Source organism: Scyliorhinus torazame, chromosome 8, assembly GCF_047496885.1.
Source record: "Scyliorhinus torazame isolate Kashiwa2021f chromosome 8, sScyTor2.1, whole genome shotgun sequence".
Classification (NCBI taxonomy): domain Eukaryota; kingdom Metazoa; phylum Chordata; class Chondrichthyes; order Carcharhiniformes; family Scyliorhinidae; genus Scyliorhinus; species Scyliorhinus torazame.
This window is the reverse complement of record NC_092714.1, coordinates 210,656,464-210,672,215: the sequence shown is the minus strand read 5'-3', so window position 1 is coordinate 210,672,215 and position 15,752 is coordinate 210,656,464. Positions and strand designations below refer to the sequence as shown.

The window sequence follows — 15,752 nt, the reverse complement described above, 5'->3', positions numbered from 1 at the left end:
ATACAGGTCAGACAGCTTGCATTTAAACCTGGGACCATTGTCTTTGTGAAGTGGTTCAATATACTACTGGGGAGGGTTTAAAATAACTTGGCAAGGGATGGGAACTAGGAGGTAATATTAGAGAGGATAAACAAGATGCATAAAGAAGGAGAGGCAGATAGTGCCAGGTAGGAAATAGAAAGGTATTAGGAGGGAGTCAGAAGAAGAAGGCATGCAATAAGGCCTAAATTAGGTTTGCTGTGCAGCTGGTTTGTGATGCAGAACAAGGCCAGCAGCCCGGGTTCAATTCTCGTCCCAGCTGAGAATTCTGAATTCTCCCTCTGTGTATCCGAGCAGGCGCCGGAATGTGGCGACTGGGGGCTTTTCACAGTAACTTCATTGCAGTTAATGTAAGCCTACTTGTGACAATCAAAAGATTATTATTATTATATGAATGCACAGAATGTGGTGAGTAAAGTTGGTGAGCTGCAGGTGCAGATAGCCATGGAGGAATATGATATTGTGGCATTTACAGACACCTGGTTCAATCTCAGTCGGAGCATTGTGTCCGATTCTGTGCACCATACATTAGGAAAGATGTACACATTTTAGAAGGTGCAGAAAAGAATCACAAAAATGGTTCCATGGATAAGGGACTTCAGCTACATGCAAAGATTAGAGAAGGTTGAGAGGAAATTTGATGGAGATGTTCAAACTCAGAGGGGCCAGGACAGAATAGATAGGGAGAAACCAGAGCTCATTGATTTAAGGTAAACTACAAAAGAATCAATAGGGACATAAAGGAAAGCTTTGTTTTGCAGCAAGTTAAGATCCGGAATGCACTGCCTGAGTCTGATGGAGCCTGATACAATTTCCTTTTGAAAGCCATTATTGAATCTGAAAGGAATATATTTGCCGGGCTATGGAGAAAGGGCAAGGAGGGGACTAGCTGAAACAAGCTTGTTCAGTGCCTTGCACGGAGTACCATTTTGCATAATTAACTTTAATCTTAATTAACCCTTACCTTTTTTAAATTCTCTTTAAATCTAACATAAATTGTTGACAAATTCACTAGATTACAAATTGCCATTCAAGTGGGGGAGAGAAAATGAAATGTAATCGTAATCGGGGATATTATAGTTAGGGCATAGATGCTGTTCTCTGTGACCAGGATTGAGAGTCCCGAAGGTTGTGTTGCCTACCTGGTGCTCGGGTTTGGGATATCTCATCTGGACTGCAGAGGAACTTGGGAGTGGGAGGCTAAAGATCCAGTTGTCGTGGTCCACAGAGGTACCAGCGGCAGAGGTAGAACAAATCTAGAAGTTCTGCTGAAGGTATATGAGCAGCTAGGGGCTAAACTAAAAAGCAGAACCAAAATGGTAGTCTCCGAATTATTACCTGAGCCATGAGCTACTTGGCACAGGGCCAATAAGATTAAAGAAGTAAATGCGTGGCTCAAAGGTTGGTGTGGGAGAAATGGGTTTGAATTCATGGGACATCTGTCACCAATATTGGGGAAGGAGGGAGCTGTTCCGATGGGACAGTCTGCACCTGATTCATGCTGGGACCAGAGTCCTGCCGAATCACAGAACTAGGGCTGTAGATAGGGCTTTAAACTAAATAGTTGGCCGGGCGGGGGGGGGGGGGGATTCAGATGTATGAAAATTAGAAATTCAAAGTTAAAGGAGAAGGTAAGAGTGCAGATTATGATGAGGATTTAATTAAGGGGGGGGGGGGCTCAGGAGAGATGAGTAAAGTTTCCAGAACAATTAGTCGAACAGAGAGTATGGAAAGCAGCAGGGATCCAACTTCAGGCACAGCAGATAAGGGGACAACTATGAGAAGGGGGTGATCAACACAGGGCTGGGGGTGTTATACCTAAATGCATGCAGTATACAAAACAAGGTAAATGAGCTTATTTGCACATTGAAATTGGGTACAATGTGACCGGCATCACAGAAATGTGGCTGCAAGGGGATCAGGGCTGGGATCTAAATATCCAAGGATGTGTGTCCTATCGAAAGGACTGGCAGATGGGCAAAGGGGGCAGGGTTTCCCTGTTAGTAAGAAATTAAATTAAATCGATAGCAAGAAGGCGTAGTATTTGTGTGGCTAGAGATGAGGAATCACGAAGGAAAAGAGACCCTGAAGAGTTATGTACAGGACCCCTAGCAGTAGTGAGAAAGTGGGACAGAAAATAAATCAGGAGATAAAAAAGACATACAAGAAAGGCAATATTACAATAATCATGGGGGACTTTAATATGCAGGTGGACTGGTAAAATCAGGTTGGTAGTGGATCCTAAAAAAAGGAATTTTTGAAATATCTATGAGATGGTTTTTTTGGAGCAGCTTGTGGCAAATCCCACTACGGAACGGGCAATTCTGAATTTGGTGATGTTAATGAGGCAGACTTGATTAGGGAACTTAAGGTGAAGGAATCCTTAGGGCGCAGTGACCACAATATGATAAGAGGACGCGACTTAATTTTTAAAAAAAATCAGAGTCTGTTCTGGACGGGAGTAGTGAGGTCGTTCCTGGCACTATCTAATGACACATTGTTGCTAATTCTTTTTTTAAATAAACATTTTATTGAGGTATTTTTTGGTATTATAACAACAATACAAAAAACAATGTACATGAAACTATAAACATAGAGCAAAAGCCATCTCCCTCCCTTACAGGTCCCACCTTTATTAACCCCCTACTCTAAGCTAAACTAACCCCCCCCCCCCCCTTCTGCTGATGATTAATTTTCCATGAAGAAGTCGACGAACGGTTGCCACCTCCGGGTAACCCTAACAGTGACCCTCTCAAGGCGAACTTGATTTTCTCCAAACAAAGAAAGCTAGCCATGTCCGATAGCCAGGTCTCCAATTTCAGGGGCTTTGAGTCCCTCCAAGCTAATAGTATCCGTCTCCGGGCGACCAGGGAAGCAAAGGCCAGAACGTCTGCCTCTTTCTCCTCCTGGATTCCCGGGTCTTCCAACACCCCAAAAATCGCCACCTCTGGACTCAGCGCCACCCTTGTTTTTATCACTGTGGACATGACATCTGCAAACCCCTGCCAAAATCCCCTAAGCTTCGGACATGCCCAGAACATGTTGACATGCTTCGCTGGTCCTCCCGCACATTTTGCACACCTGTCCTCCACCCCAAAGAATCTGCTCATCCGATCCACTGTCATGTGAGCCCGGTGAACGACCTTAAATTGTATCAGGCTGAGCCTGGCACATGTTGCAGACGCATTGACTCCACTCAACGCTTCTGCCCATAGACCATCTTCTATCTCTCCTCCCAGCTCCTCCTCCCACTTATGCTTCAACTCCTCGGTCTGCGTCGCCTCTGACCCCATAAGTTCCTTGTAAATGTCCGAGACGCTCCCTTCTCCTACCCACCCTCTGGAAACTACCCTGTCCTGAATCCCCCTCAGCAGTAGGAGCAGGAAGGTTGACACCTGTTTACGTAGAAAGTCGTGCACCTGCAGATACCTAGATACCTGAATTTGTTTCCCCTTGCCAACCCAAACTTCTCCTCCAGCGCCCTCATACTCGGAAAGCTCCCCTCTATAAACATATCCCCCATCCTCTCAATCCCTGCTCTCCACCATATCCGGAACCCCCCATCCATACTTCCCGGGGCAAACCCGTGATTATTACAGACCGATGCTCCCTCTGCTCCCACATGTCTCCTCCATTGCCTGCAGACTCTCAGGGCCGCCACCACCACGGGGCTGGTGGAGTACTGTGCCGGCGAGAATGGCAGAGGCGCAGTTACCAACGCCCCCAAACTGGTGCCCTTGCATGAAGCCGCCTCCGTATGCTCCCATGCCGACTCTTCCACTACCACCCACTTCCTGATCATGGCCATATTCGCCGCCCAGTAATAGTTACTAAAATTTGGCAGCGCCAGCCCGCCCTCTCCCCGACTCCGCTCAAGCATTACCTTCCTTACCCGCAGGGTCTTGCCCGCCCAAACAACGCCAGAGATCACTTTGTTGACCCGTTTAAAAAAGGACCACGGAATAAAGATGGGGAGACATCGAAACACGAACAGGAATCTCGGGAGGACCGTCATCTTCACCGTCTGCACAGTCCCAGCTAATGACAACGGGAGCGCGTCCCATCTCCGAAAATCGTCCTTCATTTAGTCTACTAGCCGGGCCAGATTTAATTTATGCAGCCGGTCCCATTCCCGTGCCACTTGAATGCCTAAGTACCTAAAGCTTCCCCCTACTAATCTAAACGGCAGCTCCCCCAATCGCCTCTCCTGTCCCCTCGCCTCGACCGCAAACATCTCACTTTTCCCCATATTTAGCTTATACCCCAAAAACCGGCCAAATTCCCCTAGAATCCTCAAGATTTCTTTCATCCCCTCTAATGGGTCCGATACATACAGAAGCAGGTCGTCTGCATAGAGCGGGACTCTGTGCTCCACCCCCCCCCCCCTCCCCCACCCCCCGACCAGCCCCTTCCAGCCCCTTGAGGCTCTCAAAGCAATTGCCAACTGCTCTATAGCTAGTGCGAACAACAGTGGGGAGAGGGGGCATTCCTGTCTCGTCCCCCGGTACAGTCTAAAATAGTCCGATGTTGTCCTATTCGTCAGTACACTTGCCACAGGGGCCTGATAAAGCCCCGCCCCAATCTGAACCGTCCCAGTACCTCCCACAGATATTCCCATTCTACCCGATCAAAAGCCTTTTCTGCATCCATTGCGATCACTACCTCCACCTCCCTACCGTCTGGCGGCATCATGATCACATTTAACAACCTTCTTACATTGACCACCAACTGCCTACACTTAACAAGCCCCATCTGGTCCTCCCCAGTAATGTCTGGAACACAATCCTCAATCCTGGAGGACAACATTTTGGCCAGCAGTTTGGCCAGCAGTTTGGCGTCCACATTCAACAGGGAGATCGGCCTGTAGGACCCACACAGCTCCGGGTTCTTGTCCCGCTTAAGGATCAGCAAAATGTGGCCTGTGACATCGTCGGGGGCAGCACCCCTCTTTCCCTTGCCTCATTGAACATCCTCATCAACACCGGTCCCAATATCCCAGAGAACGTTTTATAAAACTCCACTGGGTACCCGTCCAGCCCCGGGGCTTTATCCTACTGCATGGCCTTCAGGCCCTCCACTATCTCTTCCAACCCGATCGGGGCCCCCAGCCCTTCTACCAGCTCCCCATCCACCTTTGGGATATTCAGTCCCCCCCAAGAAGTGTCTCATCCCCTCCGGCCCCATAGGGGGTTCCGACGTATACAGCCTACTGTAGAAATCCCTAAACGCCTTATTCACCCCTGCCGAATCTCCAACCAGGTTCCCATCTCCGTCATTTACTTTCCCTATCTCCCTGGTTGCCTCCCTCTTTCTAAGCTGCTGTGCAAGCATTCTGCTGGCCTTCTCTCCATGCTCCTAGATCGCCCCCCTCGCCTTTCTCAGCTGCTCCACCGCCCTCCCTGTGGTTAACAAATCGAACTCTGCCTGTAACCTCTGCCGTTCCCTTAAAAGCCCTGCCCCTGGGGTCTCCGCATACCTCTTATCGATCTGTAATATCTCCTCAACCAGTCGGTCCGTCTCTGCCCTGTCCACCTTCTCCTTATGGGCCTGTATCTAGATCAGCTCCCCTGTGACCACCGCCTTCAGTGCTTCCCACCATCGCTGCTGAAATTTCCCCCGTGTCGTTGACCTGCAGGTAGTTCTGAATACATTTCCTCGGCCGCTCGCACACCCCTTAGTCAGCCAAAAGTCCCACATCTAACCTCCAGTGCGGGCGCTGGTTACTGTCTTTACTAACCTGCAGGTCAACCCAGTGCAGAGCATAGTCTGAGATTGTGATTACCGACTACCTCGTGCATTGTTGCTATTTCAACCCCCATCAAGGAATGCTCCCCTCTGAGGCCGTATTTCCTGCACTGAGTAGCTCCGAGTGGACTTCCTCAGTGCATGAAGAGATGAGGGCGCCGCTTTAAAATGCCCCGATCTCTCGACCACCCTGGCGTGACCCCCGGACCTCCCAAAGCCCCAACTCACCTATAAGGAGGTCCTCGGGGGTCCTAGGGGGCCCTCCATACCACACCACAGATGGGCAGAGCACCCTCAGGCCCGATCCCCGGTGTGGGCAAAATGCAAGCCTGGCACCCTGGCAGTGCCAAATGGGCATCCTGGCTGTGCCATCTGGGTGCCAGCCTAGCACTGCCAGGGTTCCCAGCTTGTACTGCCGGCCCAGCTGTCACTTGCACCCTGCCTAAAGGCCAACCACCTGGAGGCCTCCAATCACCTAGGAGACCCCCACCCACGCAAGTGCCATTCCGCCTGGCCACGTTTGTGGGGACCATGGCCAAATGGCAATCAACTGGGATCTCCTTGGTGAGGCTGGTTGATTCCAGCAGGATGCGACCGTAAACTATGGCCAGAATTTACTTTGCAGTTAGAGAGGGAAAAGCTTGAAGATCTAACAGTTTTACAATTAAATAAAGGTAACTACAAAGGCATGAGGGAGGAGCTGGCCAGAGTTGATTGGAAGGTGAGCCTAGCAGGGAAGACAGTGGAACAGCAATGGCATGAATTTTTGGGGTTATCCAGGGGGCACAGCAGAAACTCATCCCAAGGTGGAGGAAACATGCTAAGGGGAGGATAAGGCAACCATGGCTGACCAGGAAAATCGGGGACAGAACAAAAGAAAAAGAAAAAGCATACAATTTTGCGAGGATCAGTGGGAAGCCAGAGGATTGGGAAGCCTTTAAAAGCGAGCAGAGGACAACTAAAAATGCAATTGGCGGGGGGGGGGGGGGGGGGAGAAAGATACCAGGGGCATACCAGAACTTCAAGAAAGTCAAGGGGCAGAGGTGAGTGTAGCGGCCATCACTAAGCAGGCGGTTCTGGGAAGCTGAAAGGTCTGAAGGTGAATAAATCACGCAGGCTGGATGGACTGTACCCCAGGGTTGTGACGGAGACAGCTGAGGAAATTATGGAGGCAATATTGGTGATCTTTCAGGAATCACTGGAGTTGAGGGGGTCCCAGAGGACTGGAAAATGGTTAATTTAACACCCCTGGGAGGGAGGCAGAAGGTAGGAAATTATAGGTCGGTTAGCCTGACTTCGGTCATTGGTAAAATTTTAGAGTCCATTATTAAGGACGAGATTGCAAAGTACTTGAAGTGCAAGGAAAATAGGGCTGAGTCAGCACAGTTTCGTCAAGGGGAGGTCATGCTTGACAAATCTGTTAAAATTCTTTGAGGACGTAACGAGAAAGTTAGATAAAGGAGAGCCAGTGGATGCGATCTATTTGGATTTCCAGAAGGCCTTTGATAAGGTGCCTTACAGGAGGCTGCTAAATGAGAGTCCATGGTGTTAGGGTCAAGGTACTAGGACAAATAGAGGATTGGTTGACTGGCAGAAGGTAGAGAGTGGGAAGAAAGGGGTCTTTTTGAGGATGGCAGCTGGTGACTAGTTGTGGCCCCAACACTGAACAATAGTCAGTGTTGGGGCCACAACTATTCACGATATACATTAAGATCTGGAAGAAGGTTATGAGGACATTGTTGCTCAGTTTGCAGATGATACAAAAATATGTAGAGGGATAGATAGTGTTGAGGAAACGGGTAGACTGCAGAAGGACTTCGACAGGCTAGGAGAATGGGCAAAGAAATAGCAGATAGAATACAATGTGGAAAAGTGTGAGGTTATGCACTTCAGTAGGAATAATAGAGGCAAAGATTATTTTCAAAATGGGGAAAGGCTTTGATGCACAAAGGGACTTAGGAGTCCTAGTTCAGTATTCTCTTAAAGTTAACATGCAGGTTCAGTTAGCAGTTAGGAAGACAAATACAATATTAACATTCGTTTTGAGAGGGCTAGAATACAACAGCACGGAGGTACTACTAAGGCTGCATGAGGCTCTGGAGATACCCCATTTGGAATATTGTGAGCAGTTTTGTGCCCCATATCTAAGGAAGGATGTGCTGGCTGTGATAGTATGTATTGGGGGTCATGTGGGACTGGAAGCCCTAATGTCATTGGCTGACAGATCCCGGGTCCTGGTTGGCCGTTGACCTCATACTCCGCCCTGAAGGCGAAGTATAAGAAGCCGGTGCCTTCCCCCGCAGCGGGGCAAGATTAAAAATGACAAGATCTTAAGGTGGAGGATCGAGCTCTCCACCTTTAACTATGAGATCTTGTACCGGCCCGGAAAGCTGAATGAGCCGTCCGATGCCCTATCCCGCGGCACATGTGCCAACACACAAATTAACCACCTCCAAACCCTCCACGAGGACCTCTGCCACCCGGGGGTCACTCGGTTTTACCACTTCATCAAGTCCCGCAATCTCCCATACTCTTTAGAAGAGGTCCGTACAGTCACAAGGGACTGCCACATCTGCACGGAATGCAAGCCGCATTTTTTCAGGCCAGATGGAGCGCACCTGATTAAGGCTTCCGGCCCCTTTGAACGCCTCAGTCTCGATTTCAAAGGGCCCCTCCCCTCCACCGACCGCAACGCATATTTCCTCAATGTAGTGGACGAATACTCCCACTTCCCTTTTGCCATTCCCTGCTCCGACATGACCGCGGCCACAGTCATTAAAGCCCTGAACAGCATCTTCACGCTGTTCGGTTACCCCGCATACGTCCACAGCGACAGGGGCTCCTCTTTCATGAGTGACGAGCTGCGCCAGTTCCTGCTCAGCAAGGGCATAGCCTCAAGCAGGACGACCAGCTACAACCCCCGGGGGAACGGGCAAGTAGAAAGGGAGAACGGCACGGTCTGGAAGGCCGTCCTACTGGCCCTACGGTCCAGGGATCTCCCAGTTTCACGGTGGCAGGAGGTCCTCCCGGACGCTCTCCATTCCATCCAGTCGTTATTATGTACAAGCACTAATCAAACGCCGCACTAGCGTCTCCTTGTCTTCCCTAGGAGGTCCTCCTCTGGAACGTCGCTGCCGACCTGGCTGGCGGCCCCAGGACCCATCCTGCTCCGAAAGCATGTGCGGGCACATAAGGCGGACCCGTTGGTCGAAAGGGTTCACCTCCTCCACGCAAACCCCCAGTACGCCTACGTGGAGTACCCCGACGGCCGACAGGACACGGTCTCCCTGCGGGATCTGGCGCCCGCCGGCACCACGCACACCCCCCCGACACCATCAACCCAAACGCCCCCCCTTCCTGCCACCGCCGCACCCCGCGACCGCCCCCTTCCCAGGAGGATCAGTCCCCCTCCCCTTTGCACCGACAGCTGAAACCGTGCGGCTCCCGGAGGCGACAACGCTGGTACAAGCACCACCACCACCGCCGGGGCCGAGGCGATCAACACGGACGACCAGACCGCCCGACCGACTCGTGGCGTCGATGTAAAACAAAGATGGACTGTTCAATGAACATTTTGTTTTTCCTATACCCTCTGTAAATAGTTGTAACAGGACGATACTGTCCAATACTGTACTACAATGTAACTGTTCTATCCTCCCAGGACCAGCCCTGTAAACCCTTACCACCATACGAAGCATCACCCCGCCGGGTTCATTTTTGACAAGGGGTGAATGTGGTAGTATGTATTGGGGGTCATGTGGGACTGGAAGCCCTAATGTCATTGGCTGACAGATCCCGGGTCCTGGTTGGCCGTTGACCTCATACTCCGCCCTGAAGGCGAAGTATAAGAAGCCGGTGCCTTCCCCCGCAGGCCAGTTTACTATCGGGCTGCTGGGGAACAGACACGCTTAATAAAGCCTCATCGACTTCACTCTATTCGTCTCATGGAGTCTTTGTGCGCTACACTGGCCTTAGAGGGGATCAAGAGAATGTTCACAAGAATGATCCTGGGAATGAAGGGCTTATCACATGAGGAGCAGTTGAGAACTCTGAGTCTGTACTCTATGGAGTTTAGTAGGAAGAGGGGGAATCTCATTGAAACTTATGTTTCTACTAGTAGGAGCACGTTAGGGCACAACCTCAGACTGAAGGGATAATCCTTTAAAACTGAGATGAGGAATTTCTTCAGCCAGAAAGTGGTGAATCTATTTTTTAATTTAAAGTACCCAATTATTTTTTTCCAATTAAGGGGCAATTTAGCATGGCCAATCCACCTAGCCTGCATATCATTGGGTTGTGGGGGTGAACTCCACACAGACACGGGAAGGATGTGCAAACTCCACACGGACAGTGACCCGGGGCTGGGATCGAACCCCCGTCCCCGGCACCGTGAGGCACTGCGCCACCGTGACACCTAGGTTATGATTAATAGGGGGATCAGGGGGTATAGGGAGAAGGCAGGAGAGCGCGGGTGAGAAACATATCAGCCACGATCGAATGGTAGGGCAGACTCGCTGGGTCGAATTCTGCTCCTATTTATGCTCCAATATCTTGTGGTCTTTTGGTCTAATGTTCTAGTAGAGAGCTAGCATGGACATGATGGGCTGAATGGCTTCCTTTGTGTTACATCCATGATGTCTCTATTGTAGTGATATGATGGTTGCGTTAGATTATGTTAGGGCAGCACAGTAGCACAAGTGGATAGCACTGTGGCTTCACAGCGGCAGGGTCCCAGGTTCGATTCCCCGCTGGGTCACTGTCTGTGCGGTGTCTGCACGTTCTCCCCGTGTCTGCGTGGGTTTCCTCCGGGTGCTCCGGTTTCCTCCCACAGTCCAAAGATGTGCAGGTTAGGTGGATTGGCTGTGATAAATTGCCCTTAGTGACCAAAATGGTTAGGAGGGGTTATTGGGTTACAGGGATAGGGTGGAAGTGAGGGCTTAAGTGGGTCGGTACAGATTTGATGGGCCAAATGGCCTCCTTGTGCACTGTATGTTCTATGTTCTCATTGCTATATAAGTGAATGTTTGAGCCAGGTGACCTCAACTGACTGGAGAGCAGGCAAGAGAGAGGTTGCTTGTGCGTGTTAATGCTGCTATTCATCTGCTGTTTTATATAGTTTACCCACAGTTAATGTTAATAAATCGTTTATAGCTTTAGCTACAGTTGTTCTTGTAATATAATTTAGGCCATCTGCAAAGAACATTACATCTATGATTCACTGGTTAACGAGATAATCTGTTAGTTGCCTTGTTCACTCAGGACAGGGATGTTCTGTTTCCCACACAACACTGCTTTCATCAACTTTGTCAGAAATTTTATTTGAGCTGAAGGATGCAAAGGCAACAAAAACGCATTAGGTGGCCCACTGCAACAAATTCTGGCCTCTTAACTTTCGCATTTATGCTTCCATCATTAATCTTAATTTTAAACTTCTTGTTACCAGTGGAAATATTACTTTCCTATTTACCTATTCAAACCATTTTATAATTTTAAACATTTCTACTAACCTCGCCTTCAGTGAATACAATCCTGTTCTTTTAAAATCTCTCATAATTATTATATCTTATCCTGAAGGGGAGATAAGCCAATGTTATACAAACTGTTCTTGTATTTTAACCATTTCTGCCTGTTTCATTCTGGTGAACAATTGCTGCACCACCTTGAAGGCCAACATATCTTTCCCGATTTTCTTCTTTTTCTTAATTTTTCCAATTAAGGGGCAATTTAGCATAGCCAATTCACCTACCCTGAGTTGTGTGGGGGAGAATGTGCAAACTCCACACGGCCAGTGACCACCGGGTGGCACAGTGGTACAATGGTTAGCATTGTTGCCTCACAGCGCCAGGGAGCTGAGTTCGATTCCCATCTCGGGTGACTGGCTGTGTGGAGTTGGCACTTTCTCCCAGTGTCTGCGTGGGTTTCCCCCGGGTGCTCTGGTTTCCTCCCACAGTCCAAGGATGTGGAGGTTAGGTGGATAACCTCCATGTTAAATTGGCGCTAGGTAGGGTTACAGGCATATTGTGGGATTTGGGCCTAGGTAGGCTGCTCTTTCAGAGGGCCGGTGCAGACTCGATGGGCCAAATGGCATCCTTCTGCACTGGAGTGATTGATGATCCGGCGCCAGGATCGAACCTGGGTCCTTGGCGCCATGAGGCAGCAGTGCTAACCACTGTGCCAGATGCCACCCTGTCTTTCCTGATTATCAACATCGTACTCTGGAAGGGTTTTGACTTGGACTCTACCGGCTTCGACATGCCTGATTTGGTGTCGCAATGAGGCCATTCAGCCTCACAAGAGGCCTATCACAAGATTTGCGATGCTTGAAACGTCTTGCGAGATTTATCCGAACTGTACAAAATGTTGTGATCTGGTTCTCGCTGGGCGAGGTCCAGATAGACATATTTAACTATGTCTCCGCCAGATTCTCCCGGCGCCCAGGAACTAACGGCCACCCAGCGAGACCTTGGCCAGGACCAGGAGCCGTTTAGTACTGGTCCAGTTGTGTGGACGAAGCACAATGGCACTAGGGGGAGGTCTGCCAGCCGTTGGAATCACCTGGGTGGTCAGGGACAGGGCAGGGTGGCAACCTGGTTCTCCCTCTGGCACCAGGCCAGGGTGCCCGAATGTCAGGGTGGCACTGCCAAGAGTCTGGGCCTGCAAGGGGTCATGCCCATGAACAGGGGATGGAGGGGAATGAAGGGTGGAAGGGTGGAGCAGGTATGAAGTGGCCTCATAAGAGTGATGGGGGGTGTGCTGAACGGCGGGGTTCCGAAAGGAGGGATGGGGAGGCCTGAAAAAGGGGGCTCTCAGACACCCCATAGTAGGGTGTCATCACTTGGGAGGGGAGGGGGGTATGGGTTAATGCCCATGTGTGTGGGGGTGATGGACGCTGGAGACCCTCAGGCTCACTTGGAGATTGGGGCACTCTTTCAAAATGGCGGCCCAATCTCTAAGGAGCGAGTGTTGAAAAAATTTGAAACTGTGGGCTTGACTGGGGAGAAACTCCCCAAGGCCTAAAAAATGACATAGTGTGGGTGAATAGTGGTGTGGATCTCACCCAAAAAGCCGGCAAGAAGCACCCCACCAAACTCACCCGAAATGACACTTCGAAATGTTTTGGTTGGATCGCGTCCTATACAACCGTAGCATCAATTGCTTGCTTTTTTACCCCAATCCCCTTGAAATAAAATCAAATATTCTTGAGATTTTTGGATTACCTTTCGCACCTGACCTTTAGCGATTTGCATACATGCACGGCTAAATTGCTTGCTTCACCACAGCTCTTCGACATATTTTCTTATTGGTGAGAAACTATTTGAATTTCTCAGATCCAAAGACCACGCCGCCATGTTAAACTTCATTTGCCATAGGTTTGCCCACATACTTGATTTGTCGAGTTCCTTTGCAAATTCCTGCTAACATCCATATAACTTACCGTGCCTCCTAACCTAGTGCCATTCGCAAACTTGGATATACAGCTCTCTATTATTTCATCTCGGTTATTAAAATGTAGGCCAAAACCTCTGGGAGTGGTAGTCTTACTCATATTGCCACTCCACTCCAAGTTACCTACGCTGAAATGCAGCTGCTCGTTTTGCACCCTATTTTCTGACTTAGGCCAGGTAAGAACAGTGCAGTGTACTATTCAAATCAGAGTATCGGATGGTTCCCAGTGCAAGGCAATTGCCAACGCAAGTTTGAACTTCCCACGCAATTGCTGTGTAATCCTTACATAGTGACTTCCACGGGTGGTGGAGGGGCACATTCCGGATATAACGCCTCAGAGATCGGAAGTTCTATGACCATATGATCAAATACCTGAGTGTTTTGCGGTGGCAAAGCTGGCCCACCATTGGGTGGCGGTAGGATCATCCGGTCCCCCCGCTGTGGATGGGGTTTCCCGTTACTACCGCTCTCTGCCACTGGGGAACCCGCGGCAGGGGCTTGCCGTTGGCAGGACAGAACGATCGGGAATGGCTGGAAAATCCCACCTAAGGATCTATTTTTGGTTTCCATACACTAAAATAACCTGAAAAATTGAATTTGACTCTACTTTTGCAATTACTTGGTTATGTTTCCAAGAGCTAATTTCTTTGTCTTGTTCGAATACTCTTTGGCAATGAAAGCATGGGTGTGGGATTTTAAAAATCACTTTGTCAGTTACCTTTCATCCTTTATCCTAATGGTCTCAGAGCATGAAAGATTATCTTCACTTGAATCAGCATTTAGGAAGTTGAAGCTTTCTAAGACTGTTTCAACAGTCAGGCTTGCAGTAGATGTATTTGAGCTATCTGTTATTTCCCTCTGTTAAAAACAAGACAATGCAAATTTTAAAACAATAATCTAACAATTTAGATTAAATTGCCTCATTCTATCACAGTTCACTGCAAATTATGGAGTATAAATTACATCATTGAGTTACTCCCTTATAATATAATAAAAACATAGTTAATCGGATCAATATATAAGGTACCAGTCTAGGTGATTAAGATATGTCTTCCATGCCACAATCTGCTCTCATACTTATGTTATTGCTCAAATCTGGTGTTAGAAAGTTGTATTTTCCTAACTAATTAATCGATCAGGTTTAACACAAAACTTTATTTTACAAAAGCAAATATTTGACAACTGGAATTTAGATAATACAGAACAATAAGATAGAATTGAAGACTTAAAACATTGAGACCTATTTCAGACATATCCCAGACTGATGGGATGTGTGTCTGTCCATGTGTTCATTCTGTTAATAAAGTATCTTACTAGTCCAGGAACTTGTGTGCAGGTTGATCTCCTCGTTTGCCAGGTTGGGGAAGGTGGTAGAGGGAACGGGGGGTTAGGCCTCCCAAATTTGATGTATTATTGTTGGCAAATGCAGAGAAGGTTCAGGGATGGAGCCAGGTTCTTGCAGGGGGTCAGGTTGCAGGTGCTGGCAACGGCGCTGCTCCTGAAGGACCCAGGGAAGGATACGGTGAGTCTGGTGGTGGTGGCCATTTTGAAGATCTGGAGGCAGCATTTTAGGTTGGGAGCTGAGTCAGGGAGAATGCCAATTAAGGGCAATCATGGGTTTGAGCCGGGGAGGATGGATGCAAGGGTCTGTGGATTGGAAGAGAGGGGGATTAAGGAAATGAAGGATCGGTTTCTGGGAGGGCGATTGCGAGTTTGGAGGAGTTGGGCGAGAGGTTTGGTCTGGCACGGTGTGGTGATATGCCTGCGTACCGTTTTATATAGTTATCTATTAATGTATATAGTTATTGATTCGACCTCCAACCAACAGGTGGCGATCAAGATCTACCATGTGACTCAAGATATCCAGTAGTTGGTAATAAGTCGTACTAGAAGATAGTCGCACTAGAAGTAGCTCCAGGAGAATTCACTGAATTCATTTACTCGTTACTGTTTGTATCATAGTTCGTTAGTTATCTTTCCACGTGTTCATTCTGTTAATAAAGTATCTTACTAGTCCAGGAACTAGATGTTGTGTGTGCATCTGTACTATGGTCACAACACAGAACATAACGGCGCGGGACGAAAGCTTCTAGTATATGCAGGTGCAGGATTTTGCGAAGAAGGTCTTCTTGATCTTCCCGATAGCACCTGCCTCCTCATTGCTGGAGGCGGTGCTGTCAGTAGGCGGGTTGAAGAGGGAGGTTGTCTCGGCGATTTACGGGAGGATTTTATAGGAGGACGGGTGTCCATGGAGGGGTGAAGGCCAAGTGGGAGGAAGAGTTGCGATGGTGCTGGAGGAGGGTCTGTGTGGTGTGAGGTGCTGGAGAGGGTAAGTGCCTCGACTTTGTGTGCGCGGCTTGGGCTGATACAGCTGCAAGTAGTGTACAGGGCACACCTTACAAAGTCTAGGATGTGCCGGCTGCTCGAAGGGGTGGAGGATGTCTGTGAGGGGTGTGGGAGGGCCCTACGAATCATGTGCATATGTTTTACGAATCATGTGCATATGTTTTTGCCCTGCCCGA

The 15,752-nt window shown here is 48.9% G+C and overlaps 1 protein-coding gene across 5 annotated transcripts in view; it reads right to left on the bottom strand.

Annotated features, from left to right (window-relative positions):
* ripor3 (RIPOR family member 3) overlaps window positions 1-15,752 on the bottom strand; it is a 412,703-nt gene that overhangs the window by 94,372 nt on the left and 302,579 nt on the right. For all 5 annotated transcript variants that reach the window (XM_072514737.1, XM_072514735.1, XM_072514736.1 and 2 more), the window contains exon 14: window positions 13,949-14,088. In XM_072514737.1, coding sequence (XP_072370838.1) covers window positions 13,949-14,088 — 140 coding nt within the window. The remainder of the gene's footprint in view (window positions 1-13,948; window positions 14,089-15,752) is intronic.